The sequence below is a fragment of the Sinocyclocheilus grahami genome, unplaced genomic scaffold, assembly GCF_001515645.1.
Source record: "Sinocyclocheilus grahami isolate Dianchi unplaced genomic scaffold, SAMN03320097.WGS_v1.1 scaffold401.1, whole genome shotgun sequence".
NCBI classification, from domain to species: domain Eukaryota; kingdom Metazoa; phylum Chordata; class Actinopteri; order Cypriniformes; family Cyprinidae; genus Sinocyclocheilus; species Sinocyclocheilus grahami.
In genome coordinates, this window is record NW_015505580.1 from 824380 (window position 1) to 846743 (window position 22364).

The 22364-nt window shown below is 37.3% G+C and overlaps 2 protein-coding genes across 4 annotated transcripts in view; one reads left to right on the forward strand and one right to left on the reverse strand.

Moving 5' to 3' along the window:
* angptl2b (angiopoietin-like 2b) overlaps positions 1-18372 on the reverse strand; it is a 26552-nt gene extending 8180 nt beyond the window's left edge. For 2 of the 3 annotated variants that reach the window (XM_016231892.1, XM_016231891.1), the window contains exons 1-2: positions 17739-18372; positions 6489-7364 (exon numbers count right to left, since the gene is read on the reverse strand). In XM_016231892.1, the coding sequence (XP_016087378.1) occupies positions 6489-7350 (862 nt within the window). In that variant the 5' untranslated portion in view covers positions 7351-7364; positions 17739-18372. Of the gene's footprint in view, positions 1-6488; positions 7365-17727 lie in introns of all 3 variants that reach the window. The other variant, XM_016231893.1, reaches the window with a different exon arrangement.
* The window catches only part of ralgps1 (Ral GEF with PH domain and SH3 binding motif 1), a 100191-nt gene that overhangs the window by 35184 nt on the left and 42643 nt on the right, over positions 1-22364 (forward strand). The gene's annotated exons all lie outside the window — the stretch shown is intronic.

Consider the following 22364-nt stretch of genomic DNA (forward strand, 5'->3'; position numbering starts at 1 on the left):
CCTCCTCGGAGGAAGACAGATGAAGCGTCTGGCTCTCTCTCTGGGGGGGAGGAGGAGAGAAACCGCAGCGCAGGCTTCCGAATCGTGAGAGAGAGATCCGCGGATCTAGCGGGTGAGGACCGAGAAAAGGACGAGCCCGTCTCGGATCCCTCCGCTGTCATCAACCGCAGCCAGGCGAGAGCGGCGCGTGCGCAGCGAGAGCTCGCAGTGATGACAATCAGCTGCTCGAAAGCTGACCGTGCATGCTCTGCTCCTAAACAAACGACACACAGATCGTGTGTATTCCCTGCCACCAGATATCGTGGGCAGGGAGAAACACAGCGTTTGTAATGCCGTTCGCTCGCCATAGACTTTCTCATTGTTTTATATATATGAGTGCTTGTGCGGACAGACAACAGTAAATAGACAGACACATACATAGAGCGCTACTGAAGAGCAGAAGCTGGTTTGCGCCCGGCCGGATGTGCTTTTATGCTTTCTGGTGCTTACGTCACCCTGCTCGTGACGTCTCGCTGCTCCATTGGACGGATTTGACACGTGCTTCAGAACGCGGTCACGCAAGGGCGTTCCCAAAGCGACTCGATGCAGCTCGAGTTCCTGAAGGGGAACAGTTATTTTAAATAGTAAAAATATTTAAAGCTTTTACTGTTTTTGCTGTACTTTGGATCAAATAAATGCAGGCTTGATGAGCAAAAGAGGCTTATTTAAAAAATCTTACTGTTCAAAAGCTTATAAGTGGTAGTGCATATAAAATATCTTAACATTTGGTATTTATTATTGATTTAGAAAAATTTTACTCTTTCTGTCAGACCTTTGAACCTCACTCTGTTTCTATTATGCAAATTTAGTTTTTATTCTGTCTTAGAGGCTGTATCAGTGTTTTGTGCTAAATTCCAAACACATTTTGATTCTGTACATGAAAAGCACCTCACTCCACATTCTTTGCCTCATTATCTTGGAGCCACCAATGTCTTGCTCTCCCTTGGAGAAGTCTGCTTGTCAGCAAATTAGAAACTCCTTTTCAGCTCCCTTCTGTTTAATTGGTCGTTGAACATTTCACACCATGGAAACTTACCACTTAATGCAAAATTAGTGCCAAAACAGAAATTGAGACAGGAACAGAACAGAATAGCTGAAAGCAGGTTCAAAGGTACATTATTTGAATCAGTTGGTTCTAATTAGAACAGGGATATTAATGAGTAGATGAGTCATTTTTGAGGAGAGATGTTTAGACAAAGGCAGCTGTTATGTCTGGCAGACAAATGGACAAAGTTTAGATTAGGTGTGTATGAGAGATGGAATGAGAGACATTGAGAGAACAAAAACAGTCTAATGGCTGACAGTGGAAAGAAAATCGGCTTTTCACTACAAAGATTGTAGCTAACATTCACAGAGATGGATGAGGTGTTGAACTGGAGATGAACATGAATCCATCAAGTGAAGTGAACTTTAGAGAAGATATGGTAGGAAGAAGGGAGGAAGAGGAAACCGAGAGGCCTTACAGATTTTCAGTGGTGTGGGTCATGTTAAAACACTTTGGCAAATCCATCAGCAGACCATTTCTCAGGAAGCCCCAGACCTGATAGAGCTCAGTGTTTGTGTGGGATGTCTGGGTCGCGCATGTCTGGTAACACTGGAATAAATGACTTCATTTCAACAGTGTCCTGCTTCCCTCCCTGCCCTGCTCTTTCTCCAGTCATCTTATTTCCTTTTTCATCACTGCAGCTTTACTATGGCAACCAATTCTGTTTTTTGTCAGATCAAGCCTTGTATGTGTGCAAACAGCAAAACACGCACACAAAAAAATTGGATCTTTTAACATCCACTTAGGACCACTTTCATATACATGTATGCTTCTAAAATCTCAAGGTGCGTCTTAAATTGTGCAGTCAAAAACAGTCCATTGCAGCAAGTTTGCATGACTAACTTAAACCTGTTCTTCCAACCTCACACAAAATGTTTGATCGCCTAGATTTTGCCCATGAAAATTTGCAGAACAATATATACTGTATATGACTGATATTCTTATATATTAATATACAGTATATCTTATATATTAATGATATCCTATATATATATATATATATATATATATATATATATATTAAAGAAATGAATGTATATTAATATATAATAAGGAGTAACTACACATATATAGTTTAAATGCAGCCTGTGATGGCTCATCCTTATGCCATTTCCAAACTCAGTCACTGTAGACTTTTTCTAACAGTCTTCTTTCCTTTACTATTTTTTTCTGTCCAGAATCTTTCTCTATTTCCTTCCAGAGCTCTTTTTCATACTGTAGTCCTATTGTGAAAGCTTGACTCTCATTGAGGAGAGTTTGTGTAACCTTTCTCTATTAATGCAGGCAGACCTAGCCAGGAAATTGCTCATGTCACCAGATGGAGTGGAAATATAGCCCCTGAAATATGCCTTTTTCATTTTTCGCTGTCTTAGTTTAAATAATAAATAGACCAAATGTATATGTTGGTTTTGGGGTGGATGATATAAGCAAAACATTATGATATTCTTATAATATTGCAATATATTATGATAAACACGTTAAAGAAAAGTGATTAAAAACTGCTGAAAAAAATATGAAATTTCCTTTGGATTGAGATAAAGAACAGTCATGTTCATTGCAATGAAGCATAAGTGTTCATTAAAAACAAACAGTATTTTTTTGGAAAATAAAGCTTTTCTGCATTATTTATCCCTACAAATTCGGCTTTTCATTGACTTTTCATTTAGACCATTAAAATCATGTGAAATGAAATGTAACATTCAGTCTGAAATTTATGAATTTTATTAAATTGACCATAAGTTGTTGTTGTCCATGTTTAACAATGCCACCCATGGGCATGACTCAACACAAAATAGTGTTTATGATATTCATCATCTGACTAGATTAACAAACTAGATGTTGGCATTTCAAAGCTGAGACAACAACAGATGCTTTATTGTCACGTCTCTGTGTGGGAGCCGCTATGCAGAGAGAATTTGAGATGAATGAACTTTGATAGGCAGTGCTTAATAATGATGGACTGTAAGAGAAAATTGCCACTGAAAACCACACAAGGATAAGAGTCATCAAATGGAAATATCACACTTTGAATTATTTAATGTCAGTAAATATTGATGTTGCTTCTTACATTTCTGTACAAATTTTTCTATTTCAAAAAGTTAAAAGTCTTAGAGGTCTTTTTAGACCTCATTATAAATGTCTTTAGTGTAGGGCTGGGCGATATAGCTAAAAAATGTATCAACGATATAATGTTTCATATTGTTCAGTATTGATAATTATTGACATTTTTTATAACCTTTTTTAAAACAAAGAGCAATAGGAAAAACAGTTTAAATTTTACCACTGTATTTTTAAATTAACCCAACTTATTGAGACAACCAACAAATATTTTTTTGTTTTAACAGTCAAACACAAAATAAAAATGAAACTAATATCTAATTTCTAATGTTTTATATGCCGATTAAATAGGCCACAGGAGGGCGCAATGAGCAAACTAATGCAGCGCATTAAATTGTCAACGCAAGGAAAGAACTGTCTATAAAAAAACATGCATTACATAAACAATTATGAACAAAACCGCATCATGTATTTATGCATTGCTTAATACAAAGAGCCGATTCGCAGATCACACAGATTGCAGGAATAAACCTCCAAAAATTTGTGACGTGTTTTCTAAAAGTTGAAACTGTTTTAACTTTGCATGGCTTTCTATACATCTCTTGTGTGAGACGCGAGTGCAGCAGTCATATTTGTCCATCTAAAAAATGCGCTGAATTTGCGTTCTGTGTGAATGGCTTGGTTTCAGTTTTAACCTAATCAAGATCTTCTACGCATTGAGCTACTATATTTCTCTAATATTGTGAATGAATAATGCAGCAACTGCGCATCTCGTGGGCTAGACTAACAAAACATTAAAATGCAAAATGTCACTTACATCATCATCATTGCATCCCGTGCGCCACTGATGACGCTCCCTGATGCACACCTAACATTTGATTTTACTATTTTTGCATTCAAATGCAAATGTTTATTTTAAATTCGACTAATATTCATTTTTTTATTCACAATCTCCTCATCACAGGCAGGCACAGCACTTATGTTCGTGTTTGTGTGAGCTGTCTGCATTACTCATAGCACGTGCCTATATCGTGCGCTATATCGAACATTTTTTCAGTCACTGTAGACTTTTTCTAACAGTCTTCTTTCCTTTACTATTTTTTTCTGTCCAGAATCTTTCTCTATTTCCTTCCAGAGCTCTTTTTCATACTGTAGTCCTATTGTGAAAGCTTGACTCTCATTGAGGAGAGTTTGTGTAACCTTTCTCTATTAATGCAGGCAGACCTAGCCATGAAATTGCTCATGTCACCAGATGGAGTGGAAATATAGCCACTGAAAGATGCCTTTTTCATTTTCGCTGTCTTGGTTTAAATAATAAATGGACAAAATATATATGTTGGTTTTGGGATGGATGATATAAGCAAAAAATGATATCATGATGTTCTTATAGTATTGCAATGCATTATGATAAGCACATTAAAAAAGTGATTAAAAACTGCTGAAAAAAATATGAAATTTCCTTTGGATTGAGATAAAGAACAGTCATGTTCATTGCAATGAAGCATAAGTGTTCATTAAAAACAAACAGTATTTTTTTGGAAAATAAAGCTTTTCTGCATTATTTATCCCTACAAATTCGGCTTTTCATTGACTTTTCATTTAGACCATTAAAATCATGTGAAATGAAATGTAACATTCAGTCTGAAATTTATGAATTTTATTAAATTGACCATAAGTTGTTGTTGTCCATGTTTAACAATGCCACCCATGGGCATGACTCAACACAAAATAGTGTTTATGATATTCATCATCTGACTAGATTAACAAACTAGATGTTGGCATTTCAAAGCTGAGACAACAACAGATGCTTTATTGTCACGTCTCTGTGTGGGAGCCGCTATGCAGAGAGAATTTGAGATGAATGAACTTTGATAGGCAGTGCTTAATAATGATGGACTGTAAGAGAAAATTGCCACTGAAAACCACACAAGGATAAGAGTCATCAAATGGAAATATCACACTTTGAATTATTTAATGTCAGTAAATATTGATGTTGCTTCTTACATTTCTGTACAAATTTTTCTATTTCAAAAAGTTAAAAGTCTTAGAGGTCTTTTTAGACCTCATTATAAATGTCTTTAGTGTAGGGCTGGGCGATATAGCTAAAAAATGTATCAACGATATAATGTTTCATATTGTTCAGTATTGATAATTATTGACATTTTTTATAACCTTTTTTAAAACAAAGAGCAATAGGAAAAACAGTTTAAATTTTACCACTGTATTTTTAAATTAACCCAACTTATTGAGACAACCAACAAATATTTTTTTGTTTTAACAGTCAAACACAAAATAAAAATGAAACTAATATCTAATTTCTAATGTTTTATATGCCGATTAAATAGGCCACAGGAGGGCGCAATGAGCAAACTAATGCAGCGCATTAAATTGTCAACGCAAGGAAAGAACTGTCTATAAAAAAACATGCATTACATAAACAATTATGAACAAAACCGCATCATGTATTTATGCATTGCTTAATACAAAGAGCCGATTCGCAGATCACACAGATTGCAGGAATAAACCTCCAAAAATTTGTGACGTGTTTTCTAAAAGTTGAAACTGTTTTAACTTTGCATGGCTTTCTATACATCTCTTGTGTGAGACGCGAGTGCAGCAGTCATATTTGTCCATCTAAAAAATGCACTGAATTTGCATTCTGTGTGAATGGCTTGGTTTCAGTTTTAACCTAATCAAGATCTTCTACGCATTGAGCTACTATATTTCTCTAATATTGTGAATGAATAATGCAGCAACTGCGCATCTCGTGGGCTAGACTAACAAAACATTAAAATGCAAAATGTCACTTACATCATCATCATTGCATCCCGTGCGCCACTGATGACGCTCCCTGATGCACACCTAACATTTGATTTTACTATTTTTGCATTCAAATGCAAATGTTTATTTTAAATTCGACTAATATTCATTTTTTTATTCACAATCTCCTCATCACAGGCAGGCACAGCACTTATGTTCGTGTTTGTGTGAGCTGTCTGCATTACTCATAGCACGTGCCTATATCGTGCGCTATATCGAACATTTTTTCTATCGTTATCGAAGAACGTGTACCGTCGATAAATATCGATACCGTTTTATCAGCTAGGCATATTTTCGATCAATTTAATGTGTCTTTGCTGAATGAAAGTATTAATTCCTTTTACAGAAAATCTTACTGAGCTCAAACTTTTGAAGGATACACTTGGTGCATGTTGGCTTTGTTTTCTGTAGGAAAGTTTTGTAAAGCCTATACTCCATTTCCTCAAAATGCAAGTATTTTATTCTCATTTCAGTTTTTCCCTTCAAATAGTACATGCAACACTGGAGAAATGAAGCTGAGACTCACCGGAGGGTTTGTTTGTGGTGGACGGGCTGTGAGTTCCTCCTGGCATGGTGGGAAGGGGAGCAGGAGGCACTTTGAGGTTTTGATCGCTCTGGATCTCGTTGGTGATCTGGTTGTTACGGCTAAAGGTTGGCGGCTGGTAGGGTTTATTGAGGGGTGGTGAGGGTCTGGGTTGCGGTTGAGGTTGTGGTTGGGGCTGAGGTTGGACCGGTACCCTGGGTACCACAACTGGCGGTCCCCTCTGACACTGTGCCTCAAGAAGGGCAATGAGCGCTGACTGGTTATTGGCTAGTGAGGCGAGGTGCTGATACTTATGCTCCAGATCTTTATAGCGGTTTGTAAGCTGCAGCATCTCGGAGGTCTGGTTGAGGATCTTATTCTCCAGTTGAGAGAGCTCCAGCGCATTGTCCCTCTTGCGGATGATCTCATGCAGCAGCTGCATGTATAACTGCGTCACTCGGGAATTCATATTACGGGACTCCTTGCGCAAAAGCTTCACCTCATTGACAATGCCGCCGTCGACTTCTACAAGTTGCTGCAGAGTCTCGATTTGTCTCTTCTGCTTGTGCAGCTCAGAATTGAGGAGCTCCAGCTCCTGCTTATTGACACGGTTCTCCAGCACGGCCTCAGGCTCCTTGGAGTTCACACAGATGGCTCCCGTAACCTTTTGCTGGGGTACGATGAAGGTGTAGGAGCACTTGTCCTGCGGCGGAGGCTCTGGGGCCCGTCGTGTGCGAGAGGTCGACAGGAATTCAACCTCTGGACCTTCATCACTGCTGTCAAACTGCTGAGTGCTGCCCTCTGTTTCAGGAAACCCTCCACTCGCCAGGAGCAACACCAGCCATACTAGCGCAGGAACATCCATGACCACACACACACCTGTGAATTACATGAGCAGAGAATTTTTTTTATTTATTCATAAATGTATTTTTCAAAACCTTAAGTAGTTTGGCAAAATCTTAAGACAAAGGTTAACAAAATTGCTTCACTGCTGCTTAATATCTTCATATCAGATCATTTGACCTTCTATGTCAAGATTAGTTTAGGTTGTAAAATATCATGTGGAGTGACTTTCCAAAATTGCAGTATTTATGAATTTATTAATTCATGATATTTGTGTGGACAGCAAACTATTTCCCAATGCATTTTGCAGTTTGCCACTTCAACCAACAGAAAGCTGCTTGATTTTTAATTTATTTCTGTGTGAGTTGTGCTCCAAATATCACTATACTATTGACAACAGACAATGGGGTTTTTTTTGCCAGAGAAATTGAAATTTGACAGTACCTTAAGAAGCTTACCCATGTCTTTTAAACTACGTTTAAAAATGTTTCATTGAACCTCAGGTCAAGCATATATCATTCATATCACAACAATCAAAGTTGCCTTTGTAAATACAATTCCCTAAATCATTTTGGAACAGTCAGAACTTTAATCCTCAAAATATTTACTTTGATACCAACCTAAGGGTTTAAGGATATATTTTTCCATCCTTGAGGCCTATAGGAAGGCATGAGGCAAATTTTCTCCTCTATCTGTCTGAACAGGCCTAGCTTAAGTGAAGTGACATGTGGCCTAGTATGGTGACCCATACTTGGAATTAGTGCTCTGCATTTACCCATCCAAAGTGCACACACACAGCAGTGAACACACACAAACCGTGAACACACACCCGGAGCAGTGGGCAGCCATTTATGCTGCGGCGCCCGGGGAGCAGTTGGGGGTTCGGTGCCTTGCTCAAGGGCACCTTAGTCATGGTATTGAAGGTGGAAGAGAGCACTGTACATTCACTCCCCCCACCTACAATCCCTGCCGGTAGAAGACTCGAACCCACAGCCTTTGGGTTATGAGTCCGACTCTCTAACCATTAGGCCACGACTTCCCAGTCGACTTAACCAAACTAACACAACCCCAACTGATCTAGACAGGAGATCTGGCACCTCACTCAACATCTGTCACACCAGAGAACTCATTACAATAGGAGTCAGTGAGCTGCCCCTGTTTCTAACCCAGCCATGGAAGCTCTTGATCTCTGGGGACAGATTAGGTTTCACTGGGAGAAATGGTCTGGCAAGCCACCGTGTTCCTCCAGAACTGATGGAGAAGCAAACAGGAGTGTGGCTGACCCTCACAGCGGGGGAATTATGACGCTCAGTAGTCCCATATTCTGTAAGTTCTTGGCTTCATTGGAGCTTCTAGACTTGAATCTCGCTCAAACACTTTCACAGCATCCTCTCCCTCATATGTAGTCTTGGCGAAATTGATTTATTCTAGTGATTCAGTTCATCATAAATGTTTCTCTCTCAGATGTTGCGTTAGATTGTCGGATTCATTGTTATAAATCAATTTATTCAGAAAGTTCATATAAATGAACATATTCCAAAAATTCACTTTGCTGCTTTGTTCAACTTGGTTGCATGTAAATATACAGTATATATGTATATGTATATATGTATATGTATATATATATATATATATATATATATATATATATATATATATATATATATATATATAGTTCATATTTTGAAAATGTAATAATATTAATATTTTGAAATAACTTTCATTTCATTTTTATTTGTTTTTATTTAAATTTTTTGTAATTTTGTTGCACTTTTGTTTTTTTTATAATTTTTAATTTTAATTACCAAAAACATGTTTTGAATAGTTTTAGTAAACAACACTGTTGACATAATCAGGCCAGTTTTGACCACCCACACCTCATAAAAAAACCCTATATCCCGTTGAACAATGGAGCTGCCCCAGCTGCAGGGTGACACAGAGTGTTTAATTCTGCTGAATGGATTGTTTGGTCATCATGGGTGTCCTGGCAGGACTCTGCTATGGTAAGCTGCCATATGAATGAGTTCTCAATGACGGCACTGGGTTATCTGAACCTTGCCACAGGCTTGAACATCACGGAGGGAGAATGAAAAGCTGATGTAGCTCTAGTTCTTGCAAGCACTGGGATTTTACTCTGATTATAAGCATGTATTACATAAAATACATTGTGCAAGGCGTGCATAAACCATGTCCAAAAAAACTTACATGACCCAGTATATTAATACTGAATTAGGGCTGATTCATGCAGAGTGAGGTTTTGAGTTCCTTTGTGCTGCTTTTTAATAGTTTTCTATGTTAACATGCTGCAGGGACATATTTAACTGTTGCTTTGCGTCTAGCTTTTTTTCAGTGTCAAATTAAAGTTGAACAAAATATGTCTTAAGACCCTGGGCTCATTTTCCATTCTGCTGTGTCTTGCATTTAAATGTAAATGTATTAATGGACCTACTGTATTTGACCATTGTGCCGAACTTTTAAAACAGCATGTCAAACTTGAGAAACTGTGTTACTTTTCACTGAGCTATGCCTCACTTTTTCATTTGATATGCATGGCACTTTAAAATGTAAAACGTGCAGGTTGTGTTCTGATTGTATGAGGGATAACAGGTGTTTCTATGATAGTTGCAAAGACAAGAGAACTGCAGGACTGACACCTGCTTCCAATGGAGGTCTGTCATTTGAAATCAGTCTCCAGGAAGGTATGACGTGATTTATTAGCCTGATTTATTTATTCACAATGAAAATACCAGTTACATAAAGACCTGTAATGACACAACACATGGCCTTTTATATTCATGACATGAAGCCACTTTGTGTTGTTTACCCCAAGTTTCAACGAGAGTGAGTATACTGGAAAAGCAGCCCGGGGGTGTCTGGAAGAAGGGATGCAGTGAGAAGTTTAAGGATGCCTGTGAAAGCTTTGGAGAACACTTCTTCCTAGAATGTATAGCTAGAGTGCTTCATCTTCGGGAACTTTAATTGAAAGCTGCTGTTGGACTGAGTTAGAGTGGCATAGTGCAACACCTTTCTAACCCACTAGCAGGTTTTCTCACCGCCACGTACATGTGCATTCACAGATAGCCTAGTCATGCGTAATGAACCTTAGTTGCAGGGATGTTTTAGTGGATGTTTACTTCAAACACACGTTTATGTAATAATTAATTAATTACATATTACAGTAGTTTACAAATGCATGGAGGTTATACAGCATTATTCATACGATTATTACTGTATCACACAAGTTAAATATTAGCATGGCATTTATATACATAGCAGTTCTATTGATAAGACATGAATCGTTCCTTTTAACCATTGCATCTCTGAGCAACGCACAATAGAGGTGTTTTGTTCCTTGAATTTTTTTTAACAAATCAATTGAGAGAAAAAGATTCAGTGACTTGCTCATAAATACTATTACTATGTTCATGAATGAATCAGTGTTTTTCAATTAATTGATTGAGTGAATTATTCAGTGGTTTACTTGTGCACTTAATGATTTTGAACAAAATGTTTGATTGAATAAGTTAATTACTCACTTATAAATACCGTTGTTTTGTTCTTGAATAAAATAGTATTTTTGAATGAATTGATTAAGTGAATGATTCAGTGACTCACTCATTACTAAAAAGAGTCACCGCTAATGCACAGACTGACAATCTGTCTGTTGTATAATAGAGCAGTTTCATGAGCTCTAATTAATAATGAAGAACGAACGAATTAGCATCTTACATTTTATAGATCTCTTTTTCTCCAACAACATGTCCACAATTCTGTTCTGTCAGCCTGTTATCATCATGGCACCGAAAAATACAAAGCTGACAGCAGAGTTTTTTGGGAATTATCTGGAGAAAAGGGGATTGCAGTGCTCATTAGTTGAGTTTTATAACATATTCTGGGAGGACAGCCAGAGGGGAGTTGGTTCAGTTAACATCAGGAAGATTTTTAGAAATATTAGCACTAATGGATGAATTTTTAATGGATGAAACATTTTACCACTAGTATTAACATCTCTGCTTGTCAAGCTGTCTCTCTGTTGAGGAGGATTGATGCGAAACAAAATTCAAGTTGTTTATTATATTGTGGTTGTTTATGCACAGTAACCACAATAACAGACCTTTGCCGATGAAGTCAGCAAATGCACAGGAAACCTGCAATCTGTCTGTCCACATCATGACTTCACCACTGGTCAGCATAGCAATATTCATCTTTCTATTCATCCCCTTCTTTCTCCTAGCTTTGACAGGACCCTTCATGTTCTTACTGTTTAAATACATGAGAGATGATCTAAGAGCTGTTTACTCAGTATCTGTCTTATTTGTGCTTCCAAACTATTTTTGTATTTCCGGCCAGCCACTGATATTAAGTTACATAATCTTCACAGAAAAAAGCATGTTGTTTTCTGTCCCATGGAAAACTTGTCATTCTCATGTCCCCATTCTGCTATCTGGACATGTTTGATTAAGACACTTCAGTTGTGTTCCGCTCCTCACGAACTGCTTTTGTCTTTCTAATCTTACTGACAGATTAAGTGCCAGAAATTTTAAAAGCTGTTGACTGACAAGAAGTATCTATAGACGTCTATTGAATAATCCATTTAAGCCGGTAGCTGTGTTTTGAAACACAGTAGCTGGTTTCTAGGTAGTCTAAAGCCATTATCAGATAACCTCCAAGCAAATCTCACTATTAACAAACCATTAACTGACTTTTGCCTCAATAAACTCCTAATTTGCTGCTTATAAATAGTTAGTAAGGTAGATATTAAGTTTAGGTATGTAGAATATGGTCATGCAGAATATGTGCTTTATAAGTACTAATAAACAGCCAATCTGTTGATAATAGGCATGCTAAATTAATAGTGAGAATTCCTGCCTCTACTAAAGTGTTACCGTAATAATATTTCATAATATTTCTGTTTTCACTGTATTTTTGATCAGATAAATGCAGCCTTGGTGGGCATATAAGACCATTTTCAAAAACATTTTGAACTGTAGTTCATCAATCTAGTGTTTTTCTTTCTTTTTCCTGAAAGGAAAAAATAATGATGGTTTCCACTATAGAGTGTGTTTCATGTGAGGCTGAGGAACCCCCTCGTGCCGCTGTAAGAGACCAGTAATGATAGGTTGGAGTTGGACTTGCAACTTGTTGGATATTCTGACAGAGTGTCAGACGGCCGGGGCATTGCAGCAGACAGCATCTCGTGTGAGCTAATGCTGCGGGCGGCATGTGGTTTCACTGTGGTGTGTGAGCATGTGCCTCTGTGTGTGTCTGCATTCATGTGTTTGTGTGTGTCTAGGAAGGGGAATATCTGTGGTTTCTCGGAGTGGAACATAAGATGTGTTTGAGAACATGTGATTCAATGGAGACCCTAAGTTTAAGAGCTAGGACTCCCCAACCAGAATAAAGAGACAATGGAAATGCTTTCGTCTGTGGTGGAATGTCTGTGTGAGTGGCAGGACAAGAGAAAGCACATCTGCCTAATCCACAGAGCTGTCATTACCCCTTTGGTGGGAACAAAATCCTCCAGAGCCTGTCCTTCTGACACGCACCTCGAGAAGTGTCCCGACAGGCCAAAGTGAAGTTTACCTCGTCCAGTGTTCCATTACCGATGTGGCATGACTTACAAGCTACAGCATGACTGAACTGCTTTTGAACTATTCCACATATTCCCCATAAAAGATAAAGAAACATCTTTTAAAAGGGAAAAAACAATAACAGATGGAAACAAGTTCTGCCTTGTTGTTCACCATTAACAATATACCTTGGAATGCCATTGACAAATTGGAATTCCTGAATTTGAATTGAATTGAAAATGAGCTAGCAAACAGGATGCAGAATTGTACTTTATAATTAGATTTTGAATGTAATTTTATTTTTATGTTATTCAGAATTACCTATTAAACATGTCATCATATTCTCAATGTATCGGGTTTCCAGGTATTGGTACATTGTTAATAATTATTGTTTGAAACTACTTCGTTTCCAAGCATGCTCTATTTACTTATGTAATTCAGTTCATTGTATTATGCAAATACTTTTTTTTTTTTTATGAAAAAATATTATTTTGACAAAGTTGAACTTGAACTGAATGTAATCTGTGCTGATTTGGTGCTCAAGAAACATTTCTGATTATTATTAATGTTGAACAGTTGTGTCTCATAATATTTTTATGGAAACAGGATTCTTCAGTAGATTATTTCAAAAGAACAGCATTTTTTTCCATGAAAGAAAAAAAAAATTCATTTCAATATTGAACTTATTTTAGATGAATATATATCATGAGTTCGGGATCAAATGTATTCATCAAGAAATAAATAGGAATATGTTTTAAATTATCTAATTGATTACCTGATTAAATAATAATTTGTTGAATTATTAATAGATTGCTTCATACATCAACTAACTAATAAACTACAATTTCTCTAAATTTCTCTAAATTTCTCTAAATTTAAATTTCACATACGGTAAGTTGCTTTTCCTGTCATTCAAATTCAACATGTTGTGTGTTGTGGCCAATTCATTTCTAATTCCAACTCATGAATTGAAAGAGAGCCCACTCTTAAACTCTGATCTAAACCCATAGCATTAGTGCAGTGTGCAGTCATTTACATCAGCTGTCATTACTCCTATTAGGTCTGACTGTGGCACAATCACAGTGTTTTAGTCATTGATTAGGGGCTGAGGGAACACAGCTGCTTGATGCCTTCTTTCAGTCTTTCCCTCTCGCTCCATCATTCCCTTGTTTTCTCTCCTGCCCTTCTCATTTCAACCTTAGCGTGGCATTCCTTGAATTCCGCCCCTCCTCATTAGGGTGAGCTAAGCTGCCATATACACTCACACACATGCAGAGGCTGGTGAAGGCTGATGAAGTCCTCACCTCACACTTGTGCCTGTGTGCCCCTACAAATTATCTCTAACTGCAGAGTTATATGTAGGTTAGCGGAGCACACAGAGTAATGAGACTAAACGCAGGCCTTTCACATGTTTAACAAATGACCTGCTTGTGCATCATTAGTGTAATGATGTTCCACAGTGTCACGTTCTGTTTTAAAGGAATAGTTCACCCAAAAATTATGCTATTGTGTACTTAGCAGAATGTTTAAGTCGCCCTTTCCCATAAAAGTATTTAGTGACTTAAATTTTCAAGCTAGCCTAAAATGCCCTAAAAGTTATCTTCCAAGTTATCTGAAGGATTTGTGTGAGGAGCAGACCTAAATTTGAGTTGTGATTTACTAGAACGTTTTATCAGCTTTTAGGTACTTTTTAGCTAGTTTTTGTGATCTCATGAGAAATTGCAGATTATTTATTTATTTATGTTTATATTTTTAATTCATTCATTTATTTATTTATTTATTTGAAGTTTCTTATGCTCACCCAGGCTGCATTTAGTTAATCAATAAAGCATAATAAATGTTTTTTGTTTGTATTTTTAAAGTTTGAACAGCATACAGTATATTAATAATGTACTGCGAGCATCTAAAATAAGCATTTTATATACAGAAAAATTGTTGAACTTGAACTGAATGTAATCTGTGCTGATTTGGTGCTCAAGAAACATTTCTGATTATTATTAATGTTGAACAGTTGTGTCTCATAATATTTTTATGGAAACAGGATTCTTCAGTAGATTATTTCAAAAGAACAGCATTTTTTTCCATGAAAGAAAAAAAAAGTTCATTTCAATATTGAACTTATTTTAGATGAATATATATCATGAGTTCGGGATCAAATGTATTCATCAAGAAATAAATAGGAATATGTTTTAAATTATCTACTTGATTACCTGATTAAATAATAATTTGTTGAATTATTAATAGATTGCTTCATACATCAACTAACTAATAAACTACAATTTCTCTAAATTTCAAAGAATTTCACATACGGTAAGTTGCTTTTCCTGTCATTCAAATTCAACATGTTGTGTGTTGTGGCCAATTCATTTCTAATTCCAACTCATGAATTGAAAGAGAGCCCACTCTTAAACTCTGATCTAAACCCATAGCATTAGTGCAGTGTGCAGTCATTTACATCAGCTGTCATTACTCCTATTAGGTCTGACTGTGGCACAATCACAGTGTTTTAGTCATTGATTAGGGGCTGAGGGAACACAGCTGCTTGATGCCTTCTTTCAGTCTTTCCCTCTCGCTCCATCATTCCCTTTTCTCTCCTGCCCTTCTCATTTCAACCTTAGCGTGGCATTCCTTGAATTCCGCCCCTCCTCATTAGGGTGAGCTAAGCTGCCATATACACTCACACACATGCAGAGGCTGGTGAAGGCTGATGAAGTCCTCACCTCACACTTGTGCCTGTGTGCCCCTACAAATTATCTCTAACTGCAGAGTTATATGTAGGTTAGCGGAGCACACAGAGTAATGAGACTAAACGCAGGCCTTTCACATGTTTAACAAATGACCTGCTTGTGCATCATTAGTGTAATGATGTTCCACAGTGTCACGTTCTGTTTTAAAGGAATAGTTCACCCAAAAATTATGCTATTGTGTACTTAGCAGAATGTTTAAGTCGCCCTTTCCCATAAAAGTATTTAGTGACTTAAATTTTCAAGCTAGCCTAAAATGCCCTAAAAGTTATCTTCCAAGTTATCTGAAGGATTTGTGTGAGGAGCAGACCTAAATTTGAGTTGTGATTTACTAGAACGTTTTATCAGCTTTTAGGTACTTTTTAGCTAGTTTTTGTGATCTCATGAGAAATTGCAGATTATTTATTTATTTATGTTTATATTTTTAATTCATTCATTTATTTATTTATTTATTTGAAGTTTCTTATGCTCACCCAGGCTGCATTTAGTTAATCAATAAAGCATAATAAATGTTTTTTGTTTGTATTTTTAAAGTTTGAACAGCATACAGTATATTAATAATGTACTGCGAGCATCTAAAATAAGCATTTTATATACAGAAAAATTTTAGGCATGTGTAAATATTTGCAAATCCTTTAAGATTAATTGAATATTGAATTCCTGCAATTAATAAATAGATTTGATTGTATTTGTTACATGCGATTTAATAAAGAAATCAAGTGTAATAATACAAATAACAGAAATATAAACATTTGAAACTTTCTAAAGTTGTGCATATGTTAATACTTCTACATTTTAGGTACCATAAATACATCCACATTGTACCATTCAGCATATCTAAACGTACTTAAATATATTTGCAAACTTTATGTACGAATACCTGCAGATAGTAATGAGATCAGCCTGCTAGACAGACCCTGCACCCAGACGGACCCCCAGTATGAGAAAGAAAGATTTGTTTAGGTAAGACTCTATGATAGCTTTCATTAATATATTATAATTTAAAAATATAAGTAGTTAATAATCAGAGAATACAAGCAAATTCTACATATGTTATCCTCTCTGCGAACCCCTGGAATACCTTCAAGGACCCCTAGTTGAAAACCATAGACCATTGTATAAACAATCCTGAGTGCTTTGTATACAGTTGCAATTATGAGCTTTGTGTATTTTGTTGCCATGGCATGCCCGTCAATAAAGCGAGAACTAAAGACTAGTCAGATTTTGAAAACATATTCACCCATAAGCTCTCTCTTATTCAAACAGAACCTGAGCTGAACAAAGCCCAATTCAGAAGTCTGTCTCCGTTCCGATTACAACAAATGGAAAAAAGCTTCCTGGGGAATGAAACAAAAAGTCACATCAACAGTCAACTCTCTAGCATCCTGTCCCAGCAAATCATTTCGCTCTGGGATTGGGATGTGTAGCTTAATTTACCTCCCTTCTTCCCTGTCTTGCATCCCTCTTCTTTTCCTTTCTCAAATTCTAAAATGAAAAATTCAATCATAAAACTGAAAAAAAAACTCCTTTCATGCTGTTTTAAACTACTTTTTTATTTCTTTTTCCATCATTCACACCTCAGCGTATTCGTAAACCTGTCTAGACTCTCTTAGAGCACACGGGGAACGACTCTTTTGGTCTGAATGCCCGCAGACGTCATTATTCGCGTGGCTGCTTTGTTGTCTCCGATTGCGTCTGGGACCTTCATTGATAACAACCATTGTGTGTTTATTACCAATTAACTGCCCGTTGCCGCTAAAACACCCCGTCTCCAAATCTTTTACTTCCATTGTCCTCAACAAGCCCAGCAAAGATCATCTTATCATTTAAACCATCAGAACGAAATGTCACCCGAGGCGACAGATGTTATCCATACAACCATGACAGCAGCGGAGTGAGAGGTTGAAGCTTAAAAACGATTACCCAAGCACACAGAACAACCCCCGATCTCAGCATGTTACAAAAAGGCAACTCAGCTGAGCGCAAACAGGTGTTTAAAGGTTCATTCCAAGATTAGCACATGCATTGTGGTGAGCCGGATGCAATTACACATGTTTAGAGAGCGAGCAGAGCCTCAGGGCTCACCTTAGCCTTACCAGATGATTCCAGTCTATTGCACAGCACCCTCTTGAAATCCGTCAATGTCCTGGAGAAACCGTATGAAGTGCCTCTGTGGAAATAGTCATCACAACTTGCAGAAATTGCTCTGTGGGGTTTCCCTCTCTCTCGGTCTGTCGTAATCTCCCACTGTCTCTCTTTGTTAGTATGTCCTCGGTGTCAGTGGAAAGGTCTTCAGTCTTAAAGCCCTCAATTAAACACCTCTGTCTGTGTGGCGACGCAAAGCCTGCAAATCCTCTCTCAAGAACTCTGACAAGAACCACTTCAATCCTTCTTCTTAGGGAGATAGGAGTGAAATGGTAAATACATATTAAACAAACTGAAAAGTCGTTAAAATTCAATCAAAGCGTGACTTTCAAGATAGCAAGTCCTTGGGAGTCTTTTAAAATGTTCACGGTCAGGTATTTTAAGGAGATGTTAAAGAGGGCTTTGAAGACCTCAGAAGATCAGCAGCTATGTATGTTAAGTGCTGTAGGTTCCTCTGGGTTTTGAAGGCAATGAAAGTCCACCAGCATGTTCTTCCCAGCCCTCTGAAGAGTTTGTGTGTTCCCTGTCACTCTTACTGGACTAAGTCCATAACCTCTGTTGCACTAACTTTTTCTGTTCCTTTCTCTCTCTCTTTCCCTCTCTTCTTTACAACAGGCAGTGGATTTGGGGTTGGTCCACCCCCTCTCCACTCTCTCCTCCCCTTGGCACAAAGGGATCTGAAAGCATGAGCTTCTAATCCCCCACCCATATTCACAACCCCTGCTATTCAGTTCTCCCTTTCGGTGTCTATTTCCGGCCGGTCGGCTACCAGCTGCAACTGTTGTCTGGAGTTCAGTGATGTCACAGCAATCAGGTCCTAATTGAGCATGGATATAGGGTTAGGAAACTGGCTCTAATGAGGGGTAGAAAGATCAAAATGAGAGGAAAAGAGAAAGGGAGCATGGTAATTCTGTCTCTTTTTGGCTTTTAATTGAGATAATGAACTTCTTTCTTGGTTTTACGTTGGAGTTGGTTTATAAAAAGTAATAATAACAGTGATTGACCTGTGCATCTCTGTTATTGCTGGAAATAAATCACAAAGCTACTTTTTATGTGCAGGAGTTTGGTGATGCAGTTATTTATACTGACAACAGCTTGTTTATTTCGTTGCACTACCACAGTTTCATAGTTGTTGTTGTGGAGTAGGTCTGGATTTGTTTTGTTTTATTGGTAACATCCTGTTTCGTTTTCAGGGGCCAGTGGGTTGTGGTTTTGAATATGTGAACATATTTTGACTTTGTTTACTGTGGTTTGACCTGGTGGACCTGTTACCTGAAATGTATTTCAAAACCTTTAAAATTTATTTTTTTAATTAATTAAATTTCGCATTTCCCTGCATTTATAAGCATTTCCCCACAGTGGTCTATGGACTATAATAAAAGCTCTAGCATGCTGTGGTGGTCCTGTTAATTTATTTTTTTTCCCAAACAGGAAATCAGTTTGAGGGTATTTACAAGCTGTCTGATGTGGTATGTTTCTCTATGGAACGTTCACTCTCTGTACGACTCACAAGGTGTTCTTAGAGCAGATGTTGAATAGAAACTGTGATTCTTATAAGGTCAAAGCTCACCTGGTTTTACTTCATCAGAAAGAATAGCTGAGATCTTTGGGGAGTTGTAATCCACACTGACTGTGTATCCCATTATCATCGGTCTCTGATCAATCAAAATCCATTAACTTTAGACTGTGAACAGACTTTCATCCTCTTTTCAGCAGGGGAAGTATAAAAAGGGTTAGCAATGAAACTTGAGAAACATCTCGGAATTCTGAACCAAAAGACAAATGTTCTTGAACAATCCACCACTTTAGTGGATTAATTTTTTAGAATAAAAATCAGTTATGTAAATGATCCTACTGTAATGGCGATGTAAGCAAATGCTGAAAGCATAGTCCAGATATCTGGTATGTAGTGTAGCCAAGACATTAAAAAATTATATATGTGGAAATAATGTATTTTCAGTGACTTAACTGCATTTTAAACCATATGAAGAAGAAAGACATTGGAAAATGCTGACAAAAGGGTAAAGTCATCCATAAATTATTCCTTGGATTTTATCAGTACTCTGAAGCGGTTTTGTTGGTGCTAGGTACAGAGTCTTGCTTTGCTTGGCAGAAACGTTCCTCTGGAACGCAGCTCAGAGAATCGAAACGTTATGCCTGATATCCCAAAAGTCTTGGAAATAAACTCCTACTTTTTCCTGATGTGATTTGCCAGAAGCAGTAAAGTTTTGATTGAAAAGGGAGAATTGAAACATTCTATCCATATTTTATATATTGTATCTAAACATATTATTTCTAAATATCTATCTATCTATCTATCATTCTATCATTCAGGTCTATCTATTGTTCATCTGTTCATTTTATCTATCTATCTATCTATCTATCTATCTATCTATCTATCTGTCTGTCTGTCTGTCTGTCTGTTGCTCATTCGCTCACTTGTTGTATCATTTGTTCTGTCAATTGTTTATTCATTCATTCATTCATTCATTCATTCTGTCTATCTATCGTTCTATCATTCGTTCTTTCAGTTTATCTCTTAGTACACCAAACGTGATATCTGAGATAATGATTGTAACGAGCAGCTGCTAAATATTTTAGTTAGACGTTCAGAAATCCACAGTTACTATGGCAGCATTTATTTATATCAGAGACACATGAAGTGGTGTAAGACCAAAAGACTTTATAAGGTAACCTCTTGAAAGTGATCTTTGATCAGAAGTGTTATTAGATGTGAACATCAGTTTTTCACATGCTAGTGGTGGGAAAAACTGCACCATGTGTTGGGGTTTTTTGCATTCGTTTTGTCTTATTCACAATGCCAGTCAGCACTGTGGTTTGTATCGAGCTCTCTAATCTGTGTCATAGACTCAGTTAACTGTGTCAGATTCTTTGCTGAGGACTGTGTGCTTGGAATTCATCCAAAACCAGTGTGTAACTGTGGGTTGCTTCTCTTTCCATTGCTAATCCAAAACACAGGCAGCATTGAAAGTAAAATATTCTTTCTATGTGACTAATCAGTGCTTTTCAAAGGCGAAATTTGAAAGGAAAATCAAGTGAGAGATTCTCTCTAGATTTCTGCCGAAGAACACATGTGCCTAGCAAAGATGCTAGATTGTTAACGATTTCCCTTCAGGTGAGGAAAGGAAAAGACAAAGTGATCTCAAATGAATAGCTTCCAGACTGTGTCTCACTTCAGAAAGAAAACATCAGACTAGCATCTGTTGCTGAACACAGTGGTTCCAGTGGAGAGATAATGATGTGGCAGACAGGTGAAAGCAATATATGGGCTTGTAATCGGGCTAAAATTCATGTCCACCCACTGCAAATCATCCCATGATGTAAATAGCATAATTTCCCTAACAGATGTGTTTAATTGATACGTAGATGCAATATTTCCGAGCATTAGCTCATAGCCTTCCATGTTAACTAATTAATTGTTTCTCAGAGGTTGCTCGCTCTTAGCTTAAGCTGCAAGTATGTTTCATTAGGTATACATTTTGTAATTTGATAAATAATTTTGTCAGATAATTTGGTCATAAATACATTTTATATCGCTGCTACTAATTTAGAAGAGTCTTGTCTTAAGTTTTATTTCAAATAACTGCCAAGGCAATATTTCTCATGCTAATTTAACTTGTACTAAAATAAACTTGAACTGTAATAAAAATATAATAAACTATATAGTAGTAATAATAATAATAACTATAAAGTAATAATATAAAAACTATATAGACATATAAAAAATACAAAAATTACTATAAATTTCACTAAAATTAAAATAAAAACAGAAAATGCAAAATAAAAACTAATTCAAAACATGAATAAAACCTATAATATTATTGTCACAAGTTCACCATCACCAGCTCAGTCACCTTACTTCATTAAGGACTCCATTTCCCAGCATCCCGCCTGCACCAGAATCCCAATCAGCACACCTGCCACCATTCACCTCATCACCTACTATATATAAGCAGTCACTTTTCACACCCTCATTGTCTGGTCTCGTCAAGGTTTACCCATACCTGATTCCTTCCTACTCACCTGCATTCTCATATCCTGACATCTCGTCTTCAGCCTGCCAACCTGCAAAGAGGAAAATAAACATTGTTACTCCTTACCTGACTCACCTACCTGGACTCTCACCTGTTACCAGCCTGTCTTTGCCGTCTGCATCATCCGTCAGACCTGTAAAGAGATACAAGGATCGGTTATCAACCTGAGCTAAGTCCAGTCATTCTCAAAGACTTTTGAGTTAATCATCAGTTTGCTCTGAATCTCTCCCCTCCACACCAAGCTGCAAATAAAGAGATTACACTTACCTGTCTGTTAGAGCTGTAGTCAAGTCCAGCTTTGTCGAGTCCAAGACAAGTCCAAGACCAGGACTAGTCGAGACCGAGTCAAGACCGAGTCCAAAGAGGTTCGAGTCCAAGTCAAGTCCAAGTCCAAAAGTTTCGAGTCCAATGACCAAGTCCGAGACAAGCCCGAGTGCAAACACCAACGAGTCCGAGACGATAGAAAAATGTCTCAAGTCCGGACTTGAGTACTACAGCCCTACTGTCTGTCTCCCTGAGGTC